The 23261-nt window shown below is 42.6% G+C and overlaps 3 protein-coding genes across 4 annotated transcripts; 2 read left to right on the top strand and 1 right to left on the bottom strand.

Moving 5' to 3' along the window:
* Positions 1 to 1354: 1354 nt before the first annotated feature.
* Positions 1355 to 9325, top strand: LOC115025249 (uncharacterized). Its single transcript, XM_029457293.1, has 17 exons — positions 1355 to 1499; positions 2361 to 2467; positions 2601 to 2740; positions 2890 to 3050; positions 3198 to 3356; positions 3452 to 3902; positions 4708 to 4809; positions 4947 to 5037; positions 5298 to 5521; positions 5640 to 5882; positions 5969 to 6067; positions 6298 to 6491; positions 6600 to 6774; positions 6880 to 7036; positions 7142 to 7295; positions 7484 to 7595; positions 7696 to 9325. The coding sequence occupies exons 1-17, from the start codon at positions 1479 to 1481 to the stop codon at positions 7869 to 7871; spliced, it is 2766 nt and encodes a 921-aa protein (XP_029313153.1). The 5' UTR covers positions 1355 to 1478; the 3' UTR covers positions 7872 to 9325.
* A 2-nt stretch (positions 9326 to 9327) lies between these two features.
* On the bottom strand, positions 9328 to 15729 carry abcf2b (ATP-binding cassette, sub-family F (GCN20), member 2b). Of its 2 annotated transcripts, none has more exons than XM_029457295.1 (15): positions 15584 to 15729; positions 14599 to 14759; positions 14216 to 14428; positions 13783 to 13965; positions 13447 to 13618; positions 12897 to 12992; positions 12710 to 12812; positions 12462 to 12557; positions 12105 to 12224; positions 11931 to 12020; positions 11602 to 11712; positions 11452 to 11514; positions 10313 to 10441; positions 10024 to 10227; positions 9328 to 9909 (listed from the first exon to the last, which is right to left on the bottom strand). In XM_029457295.1, the coding sequence occupies exons 2-15, from the start codon at positions 14738 to 14740 to the stop codon at positions 9790 to 9792; spliced, it is 1842 nt and encodes a 613-aa protein (XP_029313155.1). In that variant the 5' UTR covers positions 14741 to 14759; positions 15584 to 15729; the 3' UTR covers positions 9328 to 9789. The 2 variants fall into 2 exon arrangements, with proteins under 2 accessions (XP_029313155.1, XP_029313156.1); XM_029457296.1 differs by having other exon boundaries at positions 14599 to 14752; positions 15584 to 15726.
* Positions 15730 to 16142: 413 nt separating this feature from the next.
* On the top strand, positions 16143 to 21122 carry chpf2 (chondroitin polymerizing factor 2). The gene is made up of 4 exons (XM_029457294.1): positions 16143 to 17396; positions 18021 to 18585; positions 18731 to 18913; positions 19242 to 21122. The coding sequence occupies exons 1-4, from the start codon at positions 17125 to 17127 to the stop codon at positions 20514 to 20516; spliced, it is 2295 nt and encodes a 764-aa protein (XP_029313154.1). The 5' UTR covers positions 16143 to 17124; the 3' UTR covers positions 20517 to 21122.
* Positions 21123 to 23261: the final 2139 nt, after the last annotated feature.

Here is a 23261-nt window from a genome sequence, read left to right as displayed (position 1 = left end):
CAACTGGGTTGTGGTAATGTTATAACACATTTGTTTAAGAACATGTACCAATAAAGCACAGTATCCACTGGCATAAAAGCATTCAGGTAAGTCCTGCTTTACCTGATCTTGACGAGGGTCTGTGGGTCAAAATTTTGTTTAAATACATTAAAACATTTTTTTAATGCTTATAAGGTGCATATTCCCATTAGTTCAGCATAATTTTAATATATGTTCACAGACCTCAACCCTTCCTGCTGCTCTGTAGTCAACTACCTGCACACCTACCTCTCATTTACCCTAATTAGTCACGTAGTGTATATATACACACCAGTCCATTAACTCACACGCTTTGCCAGATGTCAGATCAGCTATTGTGCTTCATAGCCATAGTGGTACAGGCTTTGGCTGTTTTAGTTTTGTATCTGCCTACCTGCTTCCTCTTGGACATACTTGTCTTTACTAACTGCCTAACTGTTGCTACCCAAGTAAACAGCCTGCTTTGCCTTTGTGTCCTGCTTTTAGTCCCTACCACAACTTATATCAAAATTAACACATACACTCAAACATAGGATCAGGTAGTATTCTGTACAAACTGTACACACTGCATAGAGAGCGGTAGAAATGGGGTGTAAATAGGGTACCAGCAGTTAATTTTTATCCTGGGACCCCATTTTCAACTATGTTAACACAGATCATATCAAATCCACCAGTACATATGTAATTATTTATCATAATTTAGACTTGGGCCTACAATTACTTTTAAGCGAACAGTACAAAACACAGGTAACATTTCTAAACAGTATAACGAAGCAAATACTCTTAGATTCCCACATTCATATATTTTGTTGTGAAAAATTGAATCATGATAATGACACCTTAGTTAAATTTACTTAAGTAAATGATTTGTATCTTCCTTCAGTTGCTCATATAATATTTACCTTATGTGTTGGGTGTATGTAGTATGCAGCATGCATGATGTCACATCAATATAAACAGACCAAGACTGACCCCTGCTGGTGGTGTGTCGCTACTGAAGCCAGGGGTTTCACCTGTTAAATATAATAATTATCCTGTATATCTTTTCTTTCTTCCTGTCTTTCTTTCTTTATTTCAATGTGGTTTAATTATGCAATAATTTACCTGAGAAATGGGAAATGGTACTGTACTGTTAATTTTAACTTTAAACTGCAGTATAGTCCGTCTATATATATATCTACGGATTATATAAACATGTTAGGTATAGATTTATTAATTATTGTCAAGGGCTTGGGGTTTGGGTCTATCATGACTAAGAGGTAGACTTGATTTGTGCACCGCTGCCTCCTCGCGGTGATAGGCTGGTTTCTTGTTGATATGCTGTCAATCCCATAGGGCTCAATCGGTGTTGTTAAACGAGCCTAGCAGTCAGAGCTGCAGACCCATCCAGGAAGTCAACAAAGTTGCTTATTTATATTAGCTTCACTTTGATTTTCATCAATTAACGTTGAAACAACGGCATGAGTTCTGCTGCCCCTCCGGTAAGCTGCAAATTACCGAGCTGCATTTAACATGACACCGCACTGCACGCATATATTAGCTTGCTAGCTGCTTTAGCTTTAGCGTCGCCATCGTTCTCAGCTAACTGTTAGCCGCCGTGCTAACGTTGTTTGTTGACAGCCCTCACTACCATAGACAAAACGACATACCTAGCGTTAGCTTGAGGTTAGCTTGTCATCTTTTGATTCGTATACATTCTCTGAGTTGACTGAATGAATGTGTTTACCCTGACAGAGGCTAACTCACGGCTATAACTTTGCAAACACATTCACTTTGAATTGGACAGTTTAATGGCGAAACTGCAGGTCAGCTCCAAACACAATAAATGAAGGACAAACAAAGAAAAATAAACATGTTGTAGCTAATTACGTTTAAACACAGTTAATTGTATTGGTAGATGGCATGCATATGAGTTAAGGTTAAATGCAAGGTTAAACAACATCTATATAAAGTCTCTATCCTATTTCTATTGTAATATTTCTTTGATAAATGTAATGCACCATACAATAGTACTGGAAACAGTAGATAATGTAATATGTTGTAAAGTAAGGTCCTTTGGTTTTAAAAATAGGAATAACTGGTTGGATAGCAACCACATTACATTGCAATAACATTGGATAGGGGTATACATTGTGTTTTTAACACATCATAAACAATAACTCTGAGTTAGTTAAGCTGAAATGTAAGGTGTCAATAAAGAATATATCTGTAGTCTGACAAATTCATCAGGATTCAGACAAACTGTACCCCAGTAGTCATTGTTTGTGCATCACTGACACGCACAGAGGTCACCCCTTGTTTACATGCCTTTTTGATGCATATTTGATTTGCTTGTTTTGCAGACTATTGGGGAGCTATTCCTCATCCTCAGTGAGATGGGGTTCTCAGAGGAGCAGATCCAGGCAGCTGTACAGGCGGGGCATTTTTCTGTGTCAGATGCAGCTGAGTGGTGAGTTGTCCCAGCTCTTGTTAAATCTTAAATAGTTAGCATTCATTAAATGCTAATATCATTTCCCTTCAGAGTCTAAAAGATGAATCTTTTCAGTAAATGACTTCTATATCCCTCTCTCATATGTTGACAGGCTCTTGCAGGGTCAGTATCCACGGCACAAGTTGGTCAAGCAGTCATCACAGCCAGCTGAGACAGCATTTTCTGCTTTCAACCTTCCTAAAGAGGCAGCAAGCACGTCCGAGACACACACATCCCCTACTGACAGCAGAGGTATAACACCATGTTCGCTAATGATTGGGTTTGGATAGAGAGTCATATATAAATTGAAGCCACCATTGCAATATCCTCCATTGAAGTTTTCAATTAGACTTAAATGAGTAGTTTATGGTGCAAAATTAACTGTTTCTTTACTTTAACAGCGTCCCCTTCATTGCTGCTGAGACCATCACAGTCAGGCACCCTGTCCCCAGACCCACTACCAGTAGAGTCCCGCATCAAACAGGACAAGAGTGACTTTGAAGAGCAGCAGAGACAACGTGTTGCTCAGGAGGCTAGAACAGAGAGAAGACAAAAGAAACAGGTCCGTAGTGCTGAAAAGACTTCGGGTCTGCCAACTCAGCCGGACTGCCATATTCATTGATGCCACACAGAAAACCAAATATTTCAAGTGTCCGAGTTTGTAATGTCAGACCAGAACATGTTGTCTTATGTGTGTTCGGTCTGCCAGGAGCGCGAGTTGGTGTTAAAGCGGATAGCTGAGGATCGGAGGAGCTTGCAGGTGAAGAACCAGAGCAGCGCCGCCACAGAGACGTCTCCTCCCAGTGTTCAAGAGCAGAAGCTCGGAGGAAATATTCAGACTAACGTGGACAACAACTGCGTCCTCATGGTGAGGCTATCAAGATGTTTAATTTATGTGTGTACGATGTGAAACAGTCAAATAACAGAATTGCAGTTGTTTAAACTTTGTGTTTTTTGCTGCAGATTCGCCTCCCATCCGGCGAGTCCATGCGTGAGCGCTTCCCTGCTGATGCTCCTCTGCGCAGCGTCATGGAGCACATCACCGGACGTCACCCCTCCCTATCCTCCTTTTCTCTCCTCCAGGGCTTTCCACGGAAACGCTTTGGGGAGGCAGAGCTTGCTTGTTCACTGCACTCCCTCGGCCTCACACCCAACGCTGCACTGTGTATTCAGACCACTCCTCCAGAGACACCTCAGGATCCACCGAGTCCTGCAGATCCACCATCAGCGGGACCGAATGAGCCGCCTCCTTGTGATGCGTCTCCTCAGCCGCATATCCCTGTCCTGGAGGGGGCGGGAGGGCAGGACTTTGTTCTACCTCCTCCGCTACCCAACCAGGTGTGGGAAGAGGCTTTGAATTACGCAGGGATTCCTGGAGTTGGTCCTTCACTGTCTGGTCCATCTCACTCCTGGGGTAAAAAAACTCCTTACGTATTATACATTAAGGTTTTGCTGCTGTACTAAATGTTTATTCATCAAAGCTCGTTTGTCGTTTACAGTTGTGTTACTGTACTGTAGTAGGTTTATAGAAAAACATTTAGAGAGTTGCAATGTGGGAGCTTCTGGTTCTGGAAGTATTTCTCTAAAGTCCCAAATGTTCTTTTAATGATGTCCTTCAATGTTTCTCGACATAGAAACACGTTCATCTTCCAGATGATGTTACAATCGTATCGGTTTATGTTGGGACAGTTAGTTTGAATTATTTAAACCTAATCAGTTTTGCATGGAGTTTAGCACCGACTGCTTCAAACACTTCGATACCCATGAGCAAAGTAGCAAATTTAAAATGCTTCGTTGTTTGCATTTGGGAACACAACACGGCGTCATAGTTGCATCCAAAATAGTGAAAGTGAACTCATTTAAGGTGCAGATGCAGATTGTGTTTCTGGTTTTATATATATAATAATATAATATAGTCTTTATCTAGCTGCGCACTGCACATCATTTGAAGCTCTGTGATTGGATGTTTCCTGCCAAAATGCATAGTGGTAGTCTTACACCTAAGCTTCTGTACATACATTTTTATGTACATAAGCTTTTACCTAGAACATCATATTTCCTAATGCAGTTGTTCATCTTTTGTTCTGATAATTCAGCCAGCAGAGTGTCAGTCCAAGTGAATCGCAACAATTAGGATTTTTACATCCGAAATAGCTCCTCCAAGATTATTAAAAAAAGCTGTTCAGTCATTCGATGACATTCCTTGTGCTGTTCCACAGGCCGAGGCCAGAAGTTGGTTGCTGGTAATGCTGAGGAAGCAGCTGGCATAGAGGTGGATGAGGAACAAGGCGAAGAGGAAGAACCACTTCACATGCTTAACGGTACTATCCCTCCCCCTGCTCCCCTCTTCCCGCCTCCATGCATTCTATTTATTTATTATCACTTTCAGCTGTTGGAGTAACTTTCATTCAGTTTCATACTGTACATTACACAAGATTCACTTGTGTATTTCTCTCAGGAATGCCGCGGCTGCCTTTCTTTCCGGACAATAGGATTCGTGTAGAATTTGAGCCCAGGCACCACTGGCCAGAGCAAGGCAACCGACTCAGGTGGGTGTATAGACAACATGGCACTAATACGATGTAAGAACTGTAATGCATGGAAATTGATGCAACTTTATACGTTTTACAGCAAACTACAATTGATTTCTAAAGTGTTTTGCAGCTGGTATAATGTATAATGAATCATCCTGTACCGGGCTTTGACACATTTCCAACACTACCAGCTGACATCCACAGTATATATCTGACTATGGAGATGACTGATTTCATATAATTGGACCATGAACCTTTTTATTTTTGTGTTTCAGGGAGGCTCCAGAAGAGGTCCCAGTGGAGCCTGAGGATGCGGGAGGTCGGGAGGCCCCTGGAGCTGCAGGTCTGGCTGCAGTGGAGCGTCTCCAAAGAGCTGCACAGCAAGAAGACCCCCGTGCCTCCCAGGGACAACCGTCACCCCCTAAAAAACCCTTCAGGGCACCCAGCGTGCCGTCCCTATGTGCCTTGGCAACCCGCGCAACTGTCCATCTCATGACTGGTGAGAGACCATGTGAAATATGTACTTGTAAGATTCACTGATTTTCCAGGAAATGCGTCTTGACTGCTTTGCTTCCTCTCTGTCGTCATTCTTTGGCCCTGTGTCTCTACTCTCTCAGCTCCCAGCATGCAGTACAGCAGCAGTCTGGCATGCCTCACCCCGGAGCTAGCAGAGCTTCTGCTGAACCACATGTCCCGCGAGAGGCTCCTACGTCCACGCACCCTGGAGCTTTTCTTCGGCTGCCCATTGCAGAAGTTTGTCCTAAACTGCTACCCTTACTCCACCAATGAGCTCCTGCGGCAGTTGAGGGCCTTCACAGCACTGAAGCATCTGAGTCTGGTCAACTCGCCTCTCATCACTGGTATAGAGTGTTATCTCAGGATGGATTTATTTTTTGGCTTTTTGTGCTATTTAATTTTAATCTCCTCATTTTGTTTTGACTCTCAGACTCTGGGCTGTCAATCCTGTCCAGCCTGGTCAAACTCCAGTACCTCAACCTGGCCTCCTGCAGCAAACTGACCAACTCCTGTCTGCAGCATATCACAGGTTAGGCTTTCTGCAATCTGAAAACAAGGCTCAGATTGTTTCCAGAGGGGACATAATAGATTATGTAACACCACTTTATAGTGTATGTGCGTTCTGGCGTATGCAAGAACGCCAGATTCCAACATAAGCTGCTCTTTGTTAAGTACGTGTATTTAGTGCTGAATGGGTTTTTGCCTTGGTGATTTTTGCCACGTATTAACACATTTTTACCTTCTTTCTTCATCTACAAGGTTTAAAGAGCCTGTATTTCCTGTCCCTGGACCACACCAAAGTGACGGATGCTGGGATGGTACTCTATCTCCAGTCCGCTCCATCCTGTCTCTCTCAGCTCAGCCTGAACCAGACAGCTGTGACTGAAGCCACACTGGCAGTCCTGCCCACCTGCGTGCCACAACTGCGGCTCCTTAGCATCAAGCAAACTAAGGTTACTTCCGCTCTACTGGGCACATCATGCCATCATGTCTGTTACCTCACAGAAAAGTCCGTTTTTAACATTTGTGTCTTTGTGTCTTGATGGGTGTTGATCTGCCAGGTCATGGATGTGTCAGCTTTGGCAGAGATGTCCAGCTTACAGACTCTCAACCTGGATGGAACAGGTGTGACAGAAAGCTCTCTGGAGCACCTCGCCACCCACCCTGCCCTGTCTTCCCTTAGTTTGGCGGGAATCTCTGTAGCGGACGGTAATCACTACCTGCAGATCATCTCAGGTACATAAATGGAAAGGAACATTCAAAAATGAGCAGACAGACGGAGTGAAACTAAATGTTCCAAGTCAATCAAACTCTTAAGAGAGGTTTTTACTTTCCTTCCAGGTCTAAAGTTGACTCAGCTGACCCTCCCTGGACGGCACTCCGTTACAGACAGCGGTTTGACATTCCTCTCTAGACTGTCTGTGCTCTTGGAGCTGGACCTGACTGACTACACACAAGTCACAGACCAGGGAGTCAGCCAGCTCTCCACCATGAACAGGTCATTGGCACACTTTCCAGCTGTACTACACAACACATGCAGGTCATTGTTTGCGTATGATTACAACAGGGATATTGACAGGAGTATTGTGTGTACTTTGTGTAGGTTGAAGAAGCTGTCACTTAGCAACACACAGGTGACAGATGCAGGGCTTCCCTCGCTGCGGGGCCTGCAGGAGCTGCAGGAGCTGTGTTTAGACCGAACAGCAGTCACCAGCCGAGGAGTGGCCGAACTCATCACCTGTCTGCCGCACCTCCAGGTGATTTTTACGGCTGACAGTTCTGTCGACTGCCTAGCTTAGTTTCAGATATGGTAGAGAAATACTATGTGCTGCCCTGTAATCTTAACTTTGTATTATAATAAACAGGTTAAGTTTGGATGTTCAAGAGCTAAATGATCTCATTTCATATGCATGAAATGTTGCTGTTTTTCTGCTGTGGTTTTTAGGTGTTGGGGTTAGCCAGCACTCGGGTGGGAGACACAGTAGTGAGGAGAGGTCTGATCCGCTGCAATCAGCTCGTGAAGCTGAATCTGAGCCGCACACGGATCACAGACCACGGTAAGGTCAAACTCTAAAATAACTAGCCCCTCTTCATCTGACTCGCCCACAACAGACACAAGTTATCTTTTCTTATATGGGTTTTTACGTTTCCCCTCAGGTCTAAAGTTCTTGAAACACATGCGTCTGGCACAGGTGAACCTGGACGGCACCGGTGTGAGTCTGATGGGCATTGCGAACCTCCTCCCTTTCACTAACATCAGCAGCATTCGGGCGAGCAACACTCGCAACATTCCTCCTGATGAGGTGTCCGATGAGGAGTGGGAAGCCCAGTGAGCATCTGGGTTGGTCTACGCAGACTGTACCTGAGCACGCCTCTGACTGCTGCGGTCCCCTTATAGCCCCCGAAACACGCTGCTATCGGGATCCTCTGAAAAACAACATAACTGAAACACTCCTCCTATTCAACTGCAGCTCGTGCCACTAATCTGTCAATCACAAATTGAAACCTTAAACGCGAGCCTGGTTTAAAAAAAAAACATCAGCCAATAATAGCGTTTACATATACAGAATACATTTACTTGCCTACACTGCAGCCCTTTGTCTCTGGAGAAACTCCACCTGACAAACGTCAAAGCTTTACATGCAGCCTTATAGGTTGGAACTATCTGTGTTACTCCTGGTCGGCACTTTTTGAGCCGACTGGCAGAAACATATTATACGTCCGAAATGTAACATATAACACAGCATGTATTTTAAGACTGTAATGACTAACAGCCTGATATATGTATAAGTTCAATGAAAACCTAAATGTCACTTCAACCACATATGGTTGAAGGTTTTTTTGTTTTTGTTAATGTGAAGGCAGATAAGTCACTTATTAAAACAAACATTGCATCTGGAGCTGTATTCATGTCATGTTGGATTTATTAGAATACATTTTAAACTGAGATTTACACCTGATGTTTATTAGAATTAGGACCAATGTTTATTTGTTAGCGTGAATATTTGACAGTATTAATCAACAGTACATGCAGCAACTCCTTAGTTTGGTTTAAATTCATGAAAAGAAAAAATGGCTGTTGCGTCTCTATAGACGTGTATTGTGTTGCCACCATGACAATATTTGCTCAGCTTCTCATTTAAATTAAATGTTAATGACTCTTTATTGGCGCAGTACATACAAATCAGTTATAACATCTTGCCAGATGTCTGTTTTAATAAGTTTCTTTTTGAAACATTTAGTATGCAGTAATAACCAAAATGTTGTACCATCAACATTTTTAAAAGGAATGATGAGAAACTGAACATAGTTGTCATGGTGGCACCAAAATGTGGGCATACGTTGACATGAACACAGCTTTACTGTAAGAGCTCATAATGAAGGTTATATAACTAGTCCGCTGTATTGATGTTAGTTTACAGCAAACCACAAACGCCACCTAAAACTTTCATTGCATCCTGTCGATCATTGGATTCAGTTGATGTTTTAAAAAAAATGGCGGTCATATTCTCCTCTTAGCATTACGCCAAGACATGCCACCATTTTTCTAAGACAGCCCAACCATTTTCAGTTACATGAAGGACGGGGGCAGAAGTGTACAGTGGTCTGTGCAGACACGGGGCTCACGAGCCAGAATCCAAAGCAACTTCTTGTAACCACTTCAAGTTTTGTCCTCTTGTTTACAGAGATGTAAAATAGTTTATTTTCCCTAAAGGCTTTTGATTTTTGGATACGAGCACTGTATTCATTAAGTGTGAAATTAATAATAAAGTCTTCTGAAGCTGAATATGCTGTTTTTATGTTCCGTTTATTTCAGACAAACCTTTATTGCATTACATTGTTAAATAAGGCAGAACTGCTCTTTTACACCAGGGGGGAAAAAAAGTCAACTTTGAAATATCATAAAATATGACCTAAAAAGCTGCTGCATACATGTTGGGATAAAACAGAACATTAGGAAAAATAAAACTTTTCTATGAAGACAGCACAATGGAATGCTTTCCAAAATGCACTGAGATGCTTCAGGTGAATCAGCCAATCAGAGTGCAGGGGTGGGGAGGGATGGGGGTTGGACCGAGATGGAAATACAGTACAACATGTACAAGAGACTTGTCCAATAATATGCATAAGAGATTGTTTCAGTTCTAGTTATGACATTTCCTGCAATGTAAACACGGCTCATTCCTTTAGGAGCTTGCAGGTCAAATCCATGATGAAAGATAAAGGAGTGGCTCAAAGTGTGACGTTTCTTTAGATGTCATGCGCTTGTTGCTTTTCAATCTTTGATTTCAAGTGCTCCTTGTATGCTAGGATGTCCCTATTCCACTTCGTGATGGTTTGCTTCTCACATACCCAGATCTCCTGAGCCACCTGAAAAAGAAATAAAGATTACAAATGGTGCTAGCTACAAATGGTTAAAAGTTAAATGTTCTGTAAACAGTGTAATTTCCAACAAAAATGTTAAATCAAATGAAAAATATTAACCTGCTGAATTAGCCTGAAGTCGTGGCTAACTAGCATCATGCCGCCGTCAAACTCGTTGATGGCATCTGCCAATGCGTCGATAGTCTCGATATCCAAGTGATTGGTGGGCTCATCAAGGAACAACATGTGAGGGTTTTGCCCGGCCAGCCAGGCAAAACACACCCGGCACTTTTGACCATCTGACAAGTTCCTGATTGGGCTGACCTGGAATACATTTCTGGTGTTAGAGCCAATTGCAAACAAAGCACTTTCCTATTTTGTATCATCTTGATGAATATCCCAATCCTACCTGCTGTTTTCCCGTCAGCCCGTAGCGACCAATGATCTTTCTCATCTCCTCTTTTTCTTTGACAGCTGGGTAACATTTCATCATGTACTCCAACGGAGACAGGTCCAGTTCCAGCTGCTCTGTCAGATGCTGGAACATAGGTAGATACATAGACATTTAGTTTTACAAATAATATTCCTTACAATTCATAGCATAGCATGATCTGAATCAAATGGAGCCATTTAAGATCACTGTAATGTTCTGGTTGTTAAAAAGGGATGGTGCCCATAGTATTGCGGTCAACAGGCTCAGTGTTATTGTCAAGTGAAACTGGAGCTGTCCAGATAGTAATAGGACAAACCGGATGCGACCAATCTGCCTGAGTGTTTCCCATTTAAAAGAGCGCCGCTTGGCGTTATGGCAGCGCAGAGAGGATGTGTTCTTGACGATGTCGAAATCCAGAGCAACATTGTGCAGGGCCGAAATATCTATCGAGACCGAAGAGGCAGCCGGTAAGACGCTGAACCTTTTAGCTTGAGAGACTGTTACCTGCTGGAGATCGCTGCCGCTACTCGTTCGATTGACGCTAGATTAAGGTCATGATCGGTAGCGCGCTTTTGTGTGTGTGTGTGTGTGTGGCTCGGTGAGCCGATTGTGTACATGTTTGCAGTACGGCTTGTTTAAGTTCTTATATTGTTTGTGATTTAAAAATGACTGCATAATTGTATTTAATTAAGAATGATGAAGTACTTAAAGTTAAAATGCCATTAGAAGTACATATTTACTTGGTAAAATTAAATACATTACCTGTTAAAATTATGGCAGCAGTTGTGCATTTGTTATTTTCATTTAGTGAGTGCATTAATTAATTAAGGTTCAAATGCTCGAGGAGACAGAAATATTTGGAAATTACAATGTGTGTATTTTTGCTATTTACATTAGTTTGAGTTAGTGTGTAATGTATATTAATTCTCTTTTCTGTTGTTTTCTAGTCAAAAGGTTTTTCACCTAAATACCGATTGCCTTGTCTGACTATTTGCTGAACTTGCAAAAAACAGCAGTTTGGCCTTTGAGTGAAATCCAGTTAAACTTTGGGTAGATGTTTCCATCCCTTTCAAGTAGGGAAGCTGCACATTTAGAAGATAACTTGACAGTTATACCTGGTGATATCTGCCAATCTTGACGTGAGAATGTTTGCGGATCATGCCATCGGTGGGTAGGAGCTACAAAGACAAGAGGAGAATGAACTTTAATTACGCTGACAAACTGCAGGTTGTTGAGGGACAATGGGGAAATAATACTGTACCCACCTCTCCCATCAGCAGCTTCAGCAGTGTGGACTTTCCTGCTCCATTGGGCCCCACCAGAGCCACTCGTGTATCCAAGTCAATACCAAACTCCAGGTTTATATATATGTGCGGCTATAGGAAACATTATCAGATGAGTGAGACTGAGGAAAAACATCTGTACGTCAGTGGACAAAGCTCCAAATGGAGTTACACTGTCCTGTTTTAAAGGCTGCATTACAGTAATTGTATTTATTATATATAGTTTGTGAGCCAGGTCAGATGCATTTCATTGCATGTAAATGTACTTTTGACTAAATATGACAATGGACTTAAATATAAACTGTACTCACTGTGTCGTCACTGTACTTGAAGCTCACATTCTGAACCATGATAACGGGAGGAGGAATCTTCCCACAGGCAGGAAAATTAAATGATAGAGTCTGTGGGAGACAGAGGCAGGTATTAGTACCACAATACACATGTGCCACAATTCCTCAAAATGTGTCACTGGGTCATTACAGTACCTTGTCATTCACAACTTTTTCAGTCAAGCCTGAGGCCACCATCTTCTGCAGTGTCTTCTCTTTGCTCTGTGCCTGTCGTGCCAGCTTAGCAGAACCGTGACCAAACCTGGCAATGTAATTCTAGAATAGGGGGTGTAAGAAGAACAATGTGCCTAAGAACAAATAATGATTGTGAAAAACATAAAACTACACAGAAACCCTAAGGATGACTACACGTTATGAAATAATGTACATCAAGAAGGAGTAGGGTTCACGGTACGACACATTTCAGTTTGGGGGGCCTGTTTTAAAGTGTCTGCTCCGGACTATCCATTCCGTGCGGTGAAAACATTTGATCACATGGCGTCTCTCATTTACCTTCATGTGTGTAATCTGGTCCTGTTCCCAGTTGAAGCGCTTCATCTGGTTCTCTTCCAGCTCCTCCCTGGTCTTTATATACTGGTCATAGTTACCCTTAAAGCAAAAATAGATATGCATGGTCATCATACAGGGCAGCACAGACACATAATTAGTAACAGCCATCCCCAGTTTCCATTTATAGATTCCCATTCAAAACGTTCCAAGGGATGCTGAGGCAGTCAGTTGTGTCAGCCAAGTCTTCTTACCGTGTAGTATTTCAGTTTTCTTGAATGCAGGTTGATGATGTTGGTGCACACACCGTTGAGGAAGTCTTGAGAGTGTGAGATGAGCACAAGGATTCGCTTGAACCTGAAAACAAAAAGCAGGATGAGCAACACAACAATATGAACTGTTAGGACTTATGTAAAGTGAGAAAGTAGGGCGCGAACTTACGAACTAAGCTCCTCCTCCAACCACACACAAGCGTCCAGATCCAAGTGGTTAGTGGGCTCATCCAGCAACAGCATGAAGGGTTTGATGAACAGGGCTCTGGACAAATATAGGATAGTCATTCAAATTAAATTGAGGAAACTTTTCATTGTGAAACTTTATGATGCATTGCATCAGTTTTATATTACAATTCAAGAAGTAATATAGACTAGTCCTCTTACTTCTGTCTTCATTTGACAGCAAAACATGACCTTTCCGAACTTGAATTGGTAGTTACACAGTACTTCAAATTCCGAATCGACATGACATGGTTTCGTAAGTGGAGCTTTAGATAGCAAGCAGTTTTCCTACCACCTAAAATCTACACAGGACAAGCAGCACTACTCAAGAGCACTTCCCCCAAAACATTTCTGCATAGTAGTTCTGAGTTGTAGTATTTTACAGAATCGAGCAAGGTATATCAGAGGATTAGACTGTTCAAATTCATGACAGACAGGAAGGATGCATTACATTATGTCTCTTCATAGTGTAATACTAAGCACTTTGTCTTTACCTGGCCAGAGCAACACGCATCCTCCATCCTCCACTGAAGTCCTTCAGTTTCTTCTGCTGCATAGCAGCGGTGAAACCCAAACCGTGGAGGATTCGAGAGGCTCGCACCTCTGCCTTGTCTGCATCCAGCTCCTCAAGACGCTCATACAGCTCCATCAGCTTCTCACACTCAGCTATGCAGGGGTGAGAGAAAAGACATTTACTATTAATTTCCATCAATATAGCTAAAGGACAACTATGTGATACGTGGTATATACAGTTTTCTTCATCTTTGCTTTAAGTCAAGTTCACGCAAACTAGGGTGTGTTTTGTTGAATTTATTTCAGCATTCACTCACAGTCCTCAGCAGCAAGTCTCTCTGCCTCTTTCTCTAGCATAATCCTTTGTTCATCCACCTCCATGACACAATACAGAGCAGTCTTCTCGCTGGGGGACATCTCCCGGGTCAAGTGGTAAATATCTATGTGCTCTGGAATGGGAATCTCACGATGCCCGATGGCCGACAACAGCATGGATTTTCCTGGCAGATATAAGTAGATAAGAAAATGAATTTTGCGCCACAAAGTATGCAACATCAAAAATTAATTCTGAGCAACATTCATCCCACTTTGATAACTGCTGTAAATGAGCAAATGTGTAGGTGTAGTGACTAGTGTATGTCTTTTAGACTGTCCAAGTTCCCAAAACAGCCAAAGGAAAAATGGAATCAAGTACTGGGAAATGTACAGGCTACTGACTATTAATGTCATGTTCCAGCATAGACCTTTTACCTGTGCCATTAAGACCAATGAGACCATAGCGTCTGCCTGAGTTGAGCTCCAGGCTGGTGTCTGCTAGCAGCTCTTGACCATGGAAGGTGAGCGACAGGCTGGCGACGTGGACATCAGTGCTGTTGGGGTGTGAGGCCAGAACGCCCGTTACTGCCCGTGCCTCCGTCTTTGCCAGTTCAAATTCATCCAGCTCCTTTGTCAAACTTACAATACCTATAAAAACAAAATACGTCTCACCATTTTGCGTACATTTCAAACTAGACATGAACCCATTTGACAGAAATTCAAATGTAGTTTATTTACAAGGAATATATGCAAGTCAAGCGCTGGTGAATCACAACCAAGCCTATTAGAATTGACTAAAAGATCAGTCCTCCTCTCACCATTGCTCACTGCTCCATTACTCTGGGTCTCTACTTGTTCACCCTCCTCGCCCAACTCATCATCAGTTTTCTTGGTACGCTGACGGTTTTTGGCAGCATCCTTCTTCTTCTGTGCCTTCTTCTTGGCTAAATCGGATGGCATGGTTGTGAAAGCCTATTCACTATCAGAAAACAAAAAAAGGGGGGGGAGAAAAAACACAAACACTCTTATTCTGTAATAATACCATGTTGTGGTATGTGTATACCATATCCAGATTCTCAGTTAAGAGATTTCACAATTTTGAGAATACTTTGATAACATCAGATTGGTATAACTAGAATAAATCCGTTAGCTATTCTCCTAACGAACGGAAAGGGGCCTAGAACAATCGTCGCCGATTATGTTAACCGGCGTCTGAAATGTGCCGGTAATTGAAGCCAGAACGTAACTTCAACAGCGGACTTGAAGCAAGGACTAACGTTATTGGAGGCCTAACATGTTTAACGGAACAGGCTAAAGAGCGGTGATGATGATGACGACGCTAACCACGACCGCATTTTGCTTCGTTCCGATCCCACCTGCTTGCACGTTGGGCTCTTCACATTAAAAAGCCTGATAGCCCAACTATTAGCGGATGCCGTTAACATTGACGGTAGATTTTTTTTTCATATCAGAGTCAAATGATTGACAATAGTGCCCAAATAGTAGTGTTAGGTGATAATTACAGGCTACCATATATAGGGGAAATATCATATAAATGTTGATAAACTAGCCGTTGACTGCGTTAACGTTAGTTCTCTAGCTAAGCTAACAACGGTAGCTAACTACAGCTGACAGGCCTGAGCCGCTAACTTGACTCAAGGCCCAACTAGCTAAGACAAACTCTAAATGCGGCTAATTCGGTGGTAATGTTTCTTTTTGAAAGCTATTCTTTATTTTGTCTCACACATGTATATGTTGCCCTTTTGAGTCGCAATTGTCAGACATCGTAAATATATATCTTACCTAGATAATGAATTACTGGTCTCCGGAGCTCACTGATGTCTCGTGTCCACTTTTTGCCGGGTGGATGTAGCTGCACGCCGAACCGCCAGACAGACCATATATGGTCATAAAGGGCGGTGAGAATTTATGTACCCTCCCCTTCTCGTGGGACTGCAGTGAAATGTCCCTTTTCACTCCAAAAGTAGTCGCAGATTTAATTTATAAAATAAAAATAATGTAGTTGCTGTCTGGGACTAACTACACAGAGGCTAAGTTATAGCTAATAAACCTGGCCAATGAAATAAAACCAACGGCTGGAGTGATGGATCCATCTTACTGAGGTGTAACCATACTGATACGGTTTCTAAATGCACATTTATCACATCATTAGAAATATCCATATCTTGACACAGTCTTACATTAAGCATACGCTAATATAAATATGATATTTTCTTGTTGTGGTTGTCGGGTATTCTGTAATAAGCTATCCTTATCTCAAAAACACAGGTCCCTTCAGTCAGTCATAGGTGATGCTGCAGCAGTCAGTGATGATGAGGGTAAACCCTACGTGAGAGGGACGTTATTCCACTCTGAGTGTGTGTGTGTGTGTGTGTGTGGGTGGCACTACATTTTTGAGGAAGTCAAGAAACTGAAGAAAATGGACGACATGTGTATGGCTATGCTTGATGGATTTTTTTACCTGTATCACCGGTGAAATATGGGATCTATGCCTTTATGTCAGTGTTCGTGGAGATGGATCGAAGAGCAGCGACATATCGGCACTAAAACAACGATGCTAGCTTCTTTGCTAGCTTGCTCTCTGATGTTTGTTTCTCCGACCCAACGTTACGGTTGATGTTACAATTTCAGATACAGCGTTTAAAACTTAGGTCCTCTTGCTTTATTACTTACTAATTGGAGTAACGTTAACTTAAAACGGCCAACTTTACCAGGTGACATTTAGCGTCTTGCTAACGTTACATTAGTTAGCTGACTTTAGAGGTAGCTATTGGCGTTAACCCTAGCCAGAATTAGTTAAGCTAATTAACATAATGTTAGCTCAAAAGTCAATGAATACCCAAAGTAACGTTACACAGTTTAGATGACAGTGACTAACACAAACAGCTTCGTTTGTTACTCAGCAATTACGTCGCAATAAACGTCAATTCTGTTAAACTATTTGCAGTTTATTTGTTCTTACAAACGGACAATACCGTTACCTCCACGTTTACAAATGAGGCATCCTCAATTATGAGGTTAAAGGTAAAACATAACTTCTTACGTTTGCAAAATCTGTATTTTATTGTTCTTCTAGGTAACTTTAAGTTCAAATATAATCTTTGCTTGATATAAATTTCATAACGACTAACTCACCGGATGGGGCTGAAAAAAAAGATACTATTTTAGGCAAATTTCTCTGTGTCAACAAATCAGTTTCCTTTATTAAAGTAGGTTATCTAATGGCTAAACTGTGTTCAATTAGGGCAGGAGAGTTGGCACATCTGTAGGTAGTAACATTTTTACAGAACAGCCTCATCAAGTGTAGCTCATAACTACCAGAAATGCGTCTTTCCTCTTTTTTGGCCGTGTTCAGGCCTGCTTTACCCCTTATCCTCGGGCTGTCTCTGGGATGTAGTCTGAGCCTTTTGATGGTGTCCTGGACACAAGGGGATACCGATGACTCCTGTGGAGATGAACTGGTCAATGGGAGGCTTTTCATGGGCAGAAGAGATGCCCAGGGAGACTCAAGGGATGGTGCTGGAGATGAAGACGTCCAGCCACGTATAGTGCCTTATCACAAAGATCCAAACAAGCCACACAAAAAAGTCCTCAGGTGAGTGTCACAGCAATGCTCTCCTCATTATCAAATTATGCATGGTATAAAGATTGTGTCAATAGTTTCTGTCAATTATATAGATAAGGCTTTCTGCAACATACATGCATACATACATAGCTACATATGCAGCCATTTACTTTTTTTTAAGACAGATTTGTAGCAACACAACACATTACTTTGTATTTTAAGACAATTTGAATCCTCAATTTAATTCAGTTACTAAGTTACTTCTCAATTTAATAGGCTTACAGCCAAATCTCCCCTGCAATAATCTAAATTCACTAGGATATATAGTATAGGTGGTTGATAGATTAGAGATTGCAGCTAATCTCTTTGTACTGATTTACAGTAGCTCATATGTGAAGACCAGACATTTGGATCTATGGATGCAAAAGATTTCATCCTATTTTTCATGTCCTATTTCAAATCTGACTGCTAACAATCTTATTTTATCTCATCGCTTTTAAAATGAGTTTTACAATCATTTTAAAGCTTTGTTTAAATTAGTTTGAGTCTATACTATACGTTATGTGACGGAAACAACTTGACTGAAATGATCACCTTTATTCTGTTTGTGCTTTGATGTCCTCTATTTATTTTCTTTACCTACTACCTCTCCAGAACTCGTTATATTCACACTGAACTGGGCATCAGAGAGCGACTGCTGGTGGGTGTACTGACCTCCCGGGCCACCCTCAACACGCTGGCTGTGGCGGTGAATCGCACAGTTGCCCACCACTTCCATCGCACCTTTTTCTTCACTGGCCTGCGCAGCCCTAAGGTGCCTCACGGAATGACTGTGGTTGCCCACGGCGACGACCGTCCAGTTTGGTTGATGTACGAGACAGTGCGTCACCTCCACCAGCACTACGGCTCTGACTATGACTGGTTCTTCCTAGCTCAGGATGACACCTACATGCAAGCAAATCGTCTGTCAGAGCTGGTGGGCCATCTCAGTGCAGGTCAAGACCTGTATATGGGCAGGGCGGAGGAGTTTATAGGTGGAGAAGAGAAAGCACGCTATTGCCATGGGGGCTATGGCTACCTGCTGTCTCGCAGTCTGCTGGCCCGTCTGCAGCCCCACCTTGACACCTGCCGTAATGACATCCTCAGTGTGAGGCCTGATGAGTGGCTGGGCCGCTGCATTATTGATTACCTGGGTCTCAGTTGCGTGGAGGTGCACCAGGTAAAACACAGACTAATGCATGGACACCAACACAAATGTACTACATAAGAAAAGAGTAGTTTTGTCAAATGAATGCACATTTGACACTTTTATTGTCAGAATATCAACACTTCTTTTCTCTGTCAATGGCTTGTGTGGCTCACAGGAGATGACCTATCATTACTTTGAGCTCGGGAAAAACGCAGATCCAGAGCGCGAAGATAGTGTACAGTTTAAAAATGCCTTCACAGTCCATCCTATATCGGAACCAAATCTCATGTACCGCCTGCACAAACGCTTCAGCCAGATTGAGCTGGAATGGACTTACCTACAGATTCAACAGCTGCAGGTTTGTAACACTTAACACTGCTTTGAGTGTATCAGGGGGGCTGCTTTGATGTTGAGAAATTCCTGACTAATACAATATTTAAACATGTCAGAAAACTAAGACCATAGATTAGAGTTTTTGGCTAAGGCATGAAGTGTTACATTCCAGTGTCATCATCATGTGTATACGATCTGCCTGAGAAACCTTGTTATGTAATTCATTAGCTCTCTGTTGACTTAACTTTAAATGTACTTTACATCACAGATCAATCACACACATAAAGGCAAATGTTTACACACTAGACAGTGTGTTCCTTATCTTTGATTTGACAAATGTGTGTACTCATCAGGTGCAGATCAACAACCTGAGTGACCTGACGCCAGAGGGTAAAGCTGGAGTCACGTGGCCTATCGGTATTAACCCTCCCTTCAAACCTAAAACCCGCTTCGAGGTTATAAACTGGGAGTACTTTACTGAGGATCATATTTACTCGTGCATTGACAGCTCCCCAAAGTGCGAGATGAGGGGGGCTGACCGTGCAGATGTAAACGCAGTTCTGGAGATTGCCGTGGAGCGTCTGAATGAACGCTACCAGCCCCAGCTACGCTTCCGCAAGCGGCGACTACTTAACGGTTACCGGCGCTTTGATCCCACGCGTGGTATGGAGTATGTGCTGGACCTCGCGCTGGAGGCCTACACCCAGAAAGGCCACAGTCAAGTCATTGCGAAACGGGTTAACTTGTTGCGACCTCTAAGTGCAGTTGAGATTATCCCCATGCCCTATGTGACGGAGGCAACACGGGTGCAGGTCATCCTACCTGTCACTGCCCAGGATCAGGACTATGTTGGTAACTTCCTCGACATGTATGTGATGAACACTTTGGACACCCACGACAATGTTTTACTCACGTTCTTGTTCATCTATGATCCCTTTGATGCCCAGCGAGTCAGCCAGACCGATGTGTTTGCCGGCATTAAGGCCATGATAGGGGAGGTGGAGAAGCGCTACGGAGACGTGAAGATCCCCTGGATCAGCGTGAAGACGGAGGTGCCCTCGCAGGTCAAGCTGATGGACATCATCTCTAAGAAGCATCCAGTGGACACGCTGTTTTTCCTCGCAGGTGTGTGGACAGAGGTCAATGCCGACTTCCTGAACCGGTGCAGAATGAACGCCATCAGCAACTGGCAGATCTTCTTCCCCATCCACTTCCAAGAGTACAGTCCTGCCGTCATGTACCGCGACCAGCAGCCCTCTGCCGCCTCCTCGTCTTTCGCTTCTGAGTCCCTGCGAGACGGCCACTTTGACCGCCAGGTCTTCGACGAGGCTTGCTTTTACAATGCGGACTACATGACGGCGCGGACCAAGATGGCTGCTGACATCTTGGACAACGAGGAGCTGCTGGAAAGCATGGACGTGTACGACATATTTGTCCGTTACTCGGGCCTACATGTGTTCAGAGCTGTCGAGCCGGCGCTGATCCAGAAATACGTGCGGCGAGCGTGCAACCCACGATTCAGTGAGGATATCTACCACCGCTGTGTCCTCAGCAACCTGGAGGGTCTGGGGTCTCGCTCACATCTAGCTATGGCTCTTTTTGAACAAGAGCAAGCCAACAGCACCTAAGAAGCCTGTTGGGGAAGCTTCAAAAATACTGTCTGGACTAAAGGGTACTCACGCAGAATAATGTGAATTATAATATGGTACTTTTGTGATTCATACACTGAAATGTGCGCCCTTGTATTTAGCAGAAAGAGGTCAGGATCAGCTCGAGAACAGCATCGTCTTGCCCTTGGACACTTTGACAGAGCAAATGTGTGCTGATGCATAAATTCCTCCGGCTGAAAATCTCTCTACTCAGTATTTATGAGTACTTCTGGATTATGAGTCAATAACTTTGACTCTGTCGTGACTCGTGTCTAGACGACCTCTGAGTCATGGAGATGTTTAAGCGTGGACTGCTGTTACATACTGTCGGACTACTTGTATTCCTGCCGTTGATGTATTCTTACAGGAGCCGAGCAACAATATTTATACTCCCAATTAAAAAGAAATATAGGAGGTTGTGTTTTGAAATATTAAATGAACAAAGGCCTTCATTGTTGATGGAAACACTTGAGCCATAAGTCTTCCTTATGTGAAGACATTTAAGATACTGGAAACAGTCTGAAGCCGTTGGCTGCCTTTTCTTTTCTTTTTTTTAAAGAGGTATTAAAGAGTGTTATTTCCGTTCGGAGTTGTTTCTTCATTCATACTCTTCACGTGTAGAAATGCTGCTTTCAGTGTCATTAGAAAAGGAGACAACAGTTTATAGGATCTGTAAGCAGCGTGCGTGAACAGTTACTCCTGGAGGTATCCGTTATCTGCTTGGCAGAGCTGAAGAAAAGGCAATATGGCGGAAAAGTCTTGCGGCCAGTTGTTGATGGTTAGGGTGATGGCGTGCTCATATTCAGAATAATCTAATGTAGTATTTCCGGGTTGCTTAAAAGCTATACTGCAGCGCCTGGAGCCAGTGAACAGTTTGTTCCAAAGCGACCCGCCCCGCCTCGTCTCCCCACATTAAGTCAGTAAATCTCCACCCTGTCCCGGGCCTCCCTGGGTATTGGCTAGTATTCTGTACACACATGTCTTTGGGGAGAGAAGTGAACCCAGCGCCCAGAGGGAGGGTCGTGTCCGCCATGCCAAGGTCTGCCGTGGTGTGGGAGGTTAACCTTCACAGCGAGATGGTTGAACAAGCTGAATGGCTTACTTCACACAGCCTCCTCTTCTCTAAAGGGGTGAGGCGATCGCACCGAGGCCCCAAAAAAAACCTCCCCACCCACTGAACTTCTCCATGTGAGGTTTGTCAGGAGAATAGTGGAGCAGCAGAGTGAAAGAGGTTCTTTCTGAGGTGGGAGCGGGGCTGCAGTCAGCATTACACCACCGCTGCGATACGCTGTGGAAAGGGCCTCCACCTGCTTCCTTGTGGTGAGGTCAGTGAACAATAAAGCGCCTGTCTGCCACCTTCTGAGGAACGCCTCGCTTGTGCAGAGAAATTTAACCCACTGATGAGCTTGAACACAAAATCAACACTTTACTGATGCAGTGTGTGTGTGTGTGTGTGTGTGTGTGTGTTCTTTTAACGAAGGGTTTTTATTTACATTAACTGTATTTTTAGATACAGCTAATAGCATAGATTTGGAATATGGAGGAAACAACCTTCATTTGAAGTCATTTATTCATTTTTAGTCATTTTGCCCCTCAAATGTTTGAGTATAATAACTGCTTATTAAAGTATCAGTTTCTTTTAATTTACCCATAATTACAGAGTCCAGGTAGGTTAGTCTTACTGTGACCTCAAGTGTCTGCAGAACTGAGTGCATGTGCTCATCTGTCCTCATCAAGTAAGCGTATATAGAATTAGTAAACAGCGTACTGCATATATGAAAGTTGAAATATTGATAGATTTAACCTGTTGCTTGATGAAAAGCTTATAAAATCTCATAATAATTATGCTTTGTGCCTTGACAGTACACAATATATGTGTGTGAAGTTAGTAAAAATCGAACAAAAGTGGATTAAGAAGGCAAAACTCCAGCCACACAATCCTCTGCTTTAAAACTACATTGACACGATTGTGTGAAAATAAAAACATTGCTTTGTTTATCCAGCAGTACTTCACTGTATGTTGTGTGTGTGAGTGTGTGTGTGTGCACATGGTGAATAGGAAACACACCTTGGTGCCTGAGGGAAAACATGTAATACACGTTTCATTGTGAATTACTCATCAGATATAAACCTGTGATCACTGCAACAGAACATAGTGCTATTTTATGAAGTCATGTTACGTATAAAATAATCCCTGTCTTTAATTATCCTTATCCCTTTGTGATGAACTTTAGATGTGGAAACAAGAGGCACAACTGGCTAATATCTTGCTACATTTACTATGTAGATATATGTTCTGTCACTCATTGGTAGATATCATTTCTACAGAATGCTAAATCTCTTCAAATAAAAATGACAATCTAGCATTACATAACCAGATGTCAAGCCTTATTTAGATTTTGTTTGTCTACGTATGAAGCAACGGCAGAAACATCACATATTGAAGGATCATTTCTCCTATTTGTAGCTTTGTGAAACCTGTTTTCTCAGAAAGTAAATGATATATTCTTTTGAAGCACATTACCACACTATAAAACATTAAATGTAGCTTTAAGAGGCTCAGTTTAGCACATTAATATGAACATTTTTGCAGCAAAGCACCAACAAAATGTAATTTCATCATTTCCCTACAGAGGGAACCGAAGTAAAGTTTCTATTAAATGCATAAAAAAGTATTTAAAAAATCAACATTGTGGTCATAAAGGTGAAAAAAGACACTTCAGA

The sequence above is a fragment of the Cottoperca gobio genome, chromosome 20, assembly GCF_900634415.1.
Source record: "Cottoperca gobio chromosome 20, fCotGob3.1, whole genome shotgun sequence".
NCBI lineage: Eukaryota > Metazoa > Chordata > Actinopteri > Perciformes > Bovichtidae > Cottoperca > Cottoperca gobio.
Note: the sequence above shows the minus strand (reverse complement) of the source record. Positions and strands in the feature narration are given on the sequence as shown.

Bases quoted from the DNA above. Each gene is read 5' to 3' on its own strand.
- LOC115025249 (XM_029457293.1), top strand. From the start codon at position 1,479: ATGAGTTCTGCTGCCCCTCCG. The intron at 6,492-6,599 runs GTTACTTCCGCT...TTGATCTGCCAG, and splicing joins TTAGCATCAAGCAAACTAAG to GTCATGGATGTGTCAGCTTT. The intron at 7,037-7,141 runs GTCATTGGCACA...TACTTTGTGTAG, and splicing joins CAGCTCTCCACCATGAACAG to GTTGAAGAAGCTGTCACTTA.
- abcf2b (XM_029457295.1), bottom strand. From the start codon at position 14,740: ATGCCATCCGATTTAGCCAAGAAGAAGGCACAGAAGAAGAAGGATGCT. The intron at 13,619-13,782 runs GTGAGTGAATGC...ACCCCTGCATAG, and splicing joins GAGACTTGCTGCTGAGGACT to CTGAGTGTGAGAAGCTGATG. The intron at 9,910-10,023 runs GTTAATATTTTT...TTTCTTTTTCAG, and splicing joins ACTTCAGGCTAATTCAGCAG to GTGGCTCAGGAGATCTGGGT.
- chpf2 (XM_029457294.1), top strand. From the start codon at position 17,125: ATGCGTCTTTCCTCTTTTTTGGCCGTGTTCAGGCCTGCTTTACCCCTT. The intron at 17,397-18,020 runs GTGAGTGTCACA...CTACCTCTCCAG, and splicing joins CCACACAAAAAAGTCCTCAG to AACTCGTTATATTCACACTG. The intron at 18,586-18,730 runs GTAAAACACAGA...TGTGGCTCACAG, and splicing joins GTTGCGTGGAGGTGCACCAG to GAGATGACCTATCATTACTT.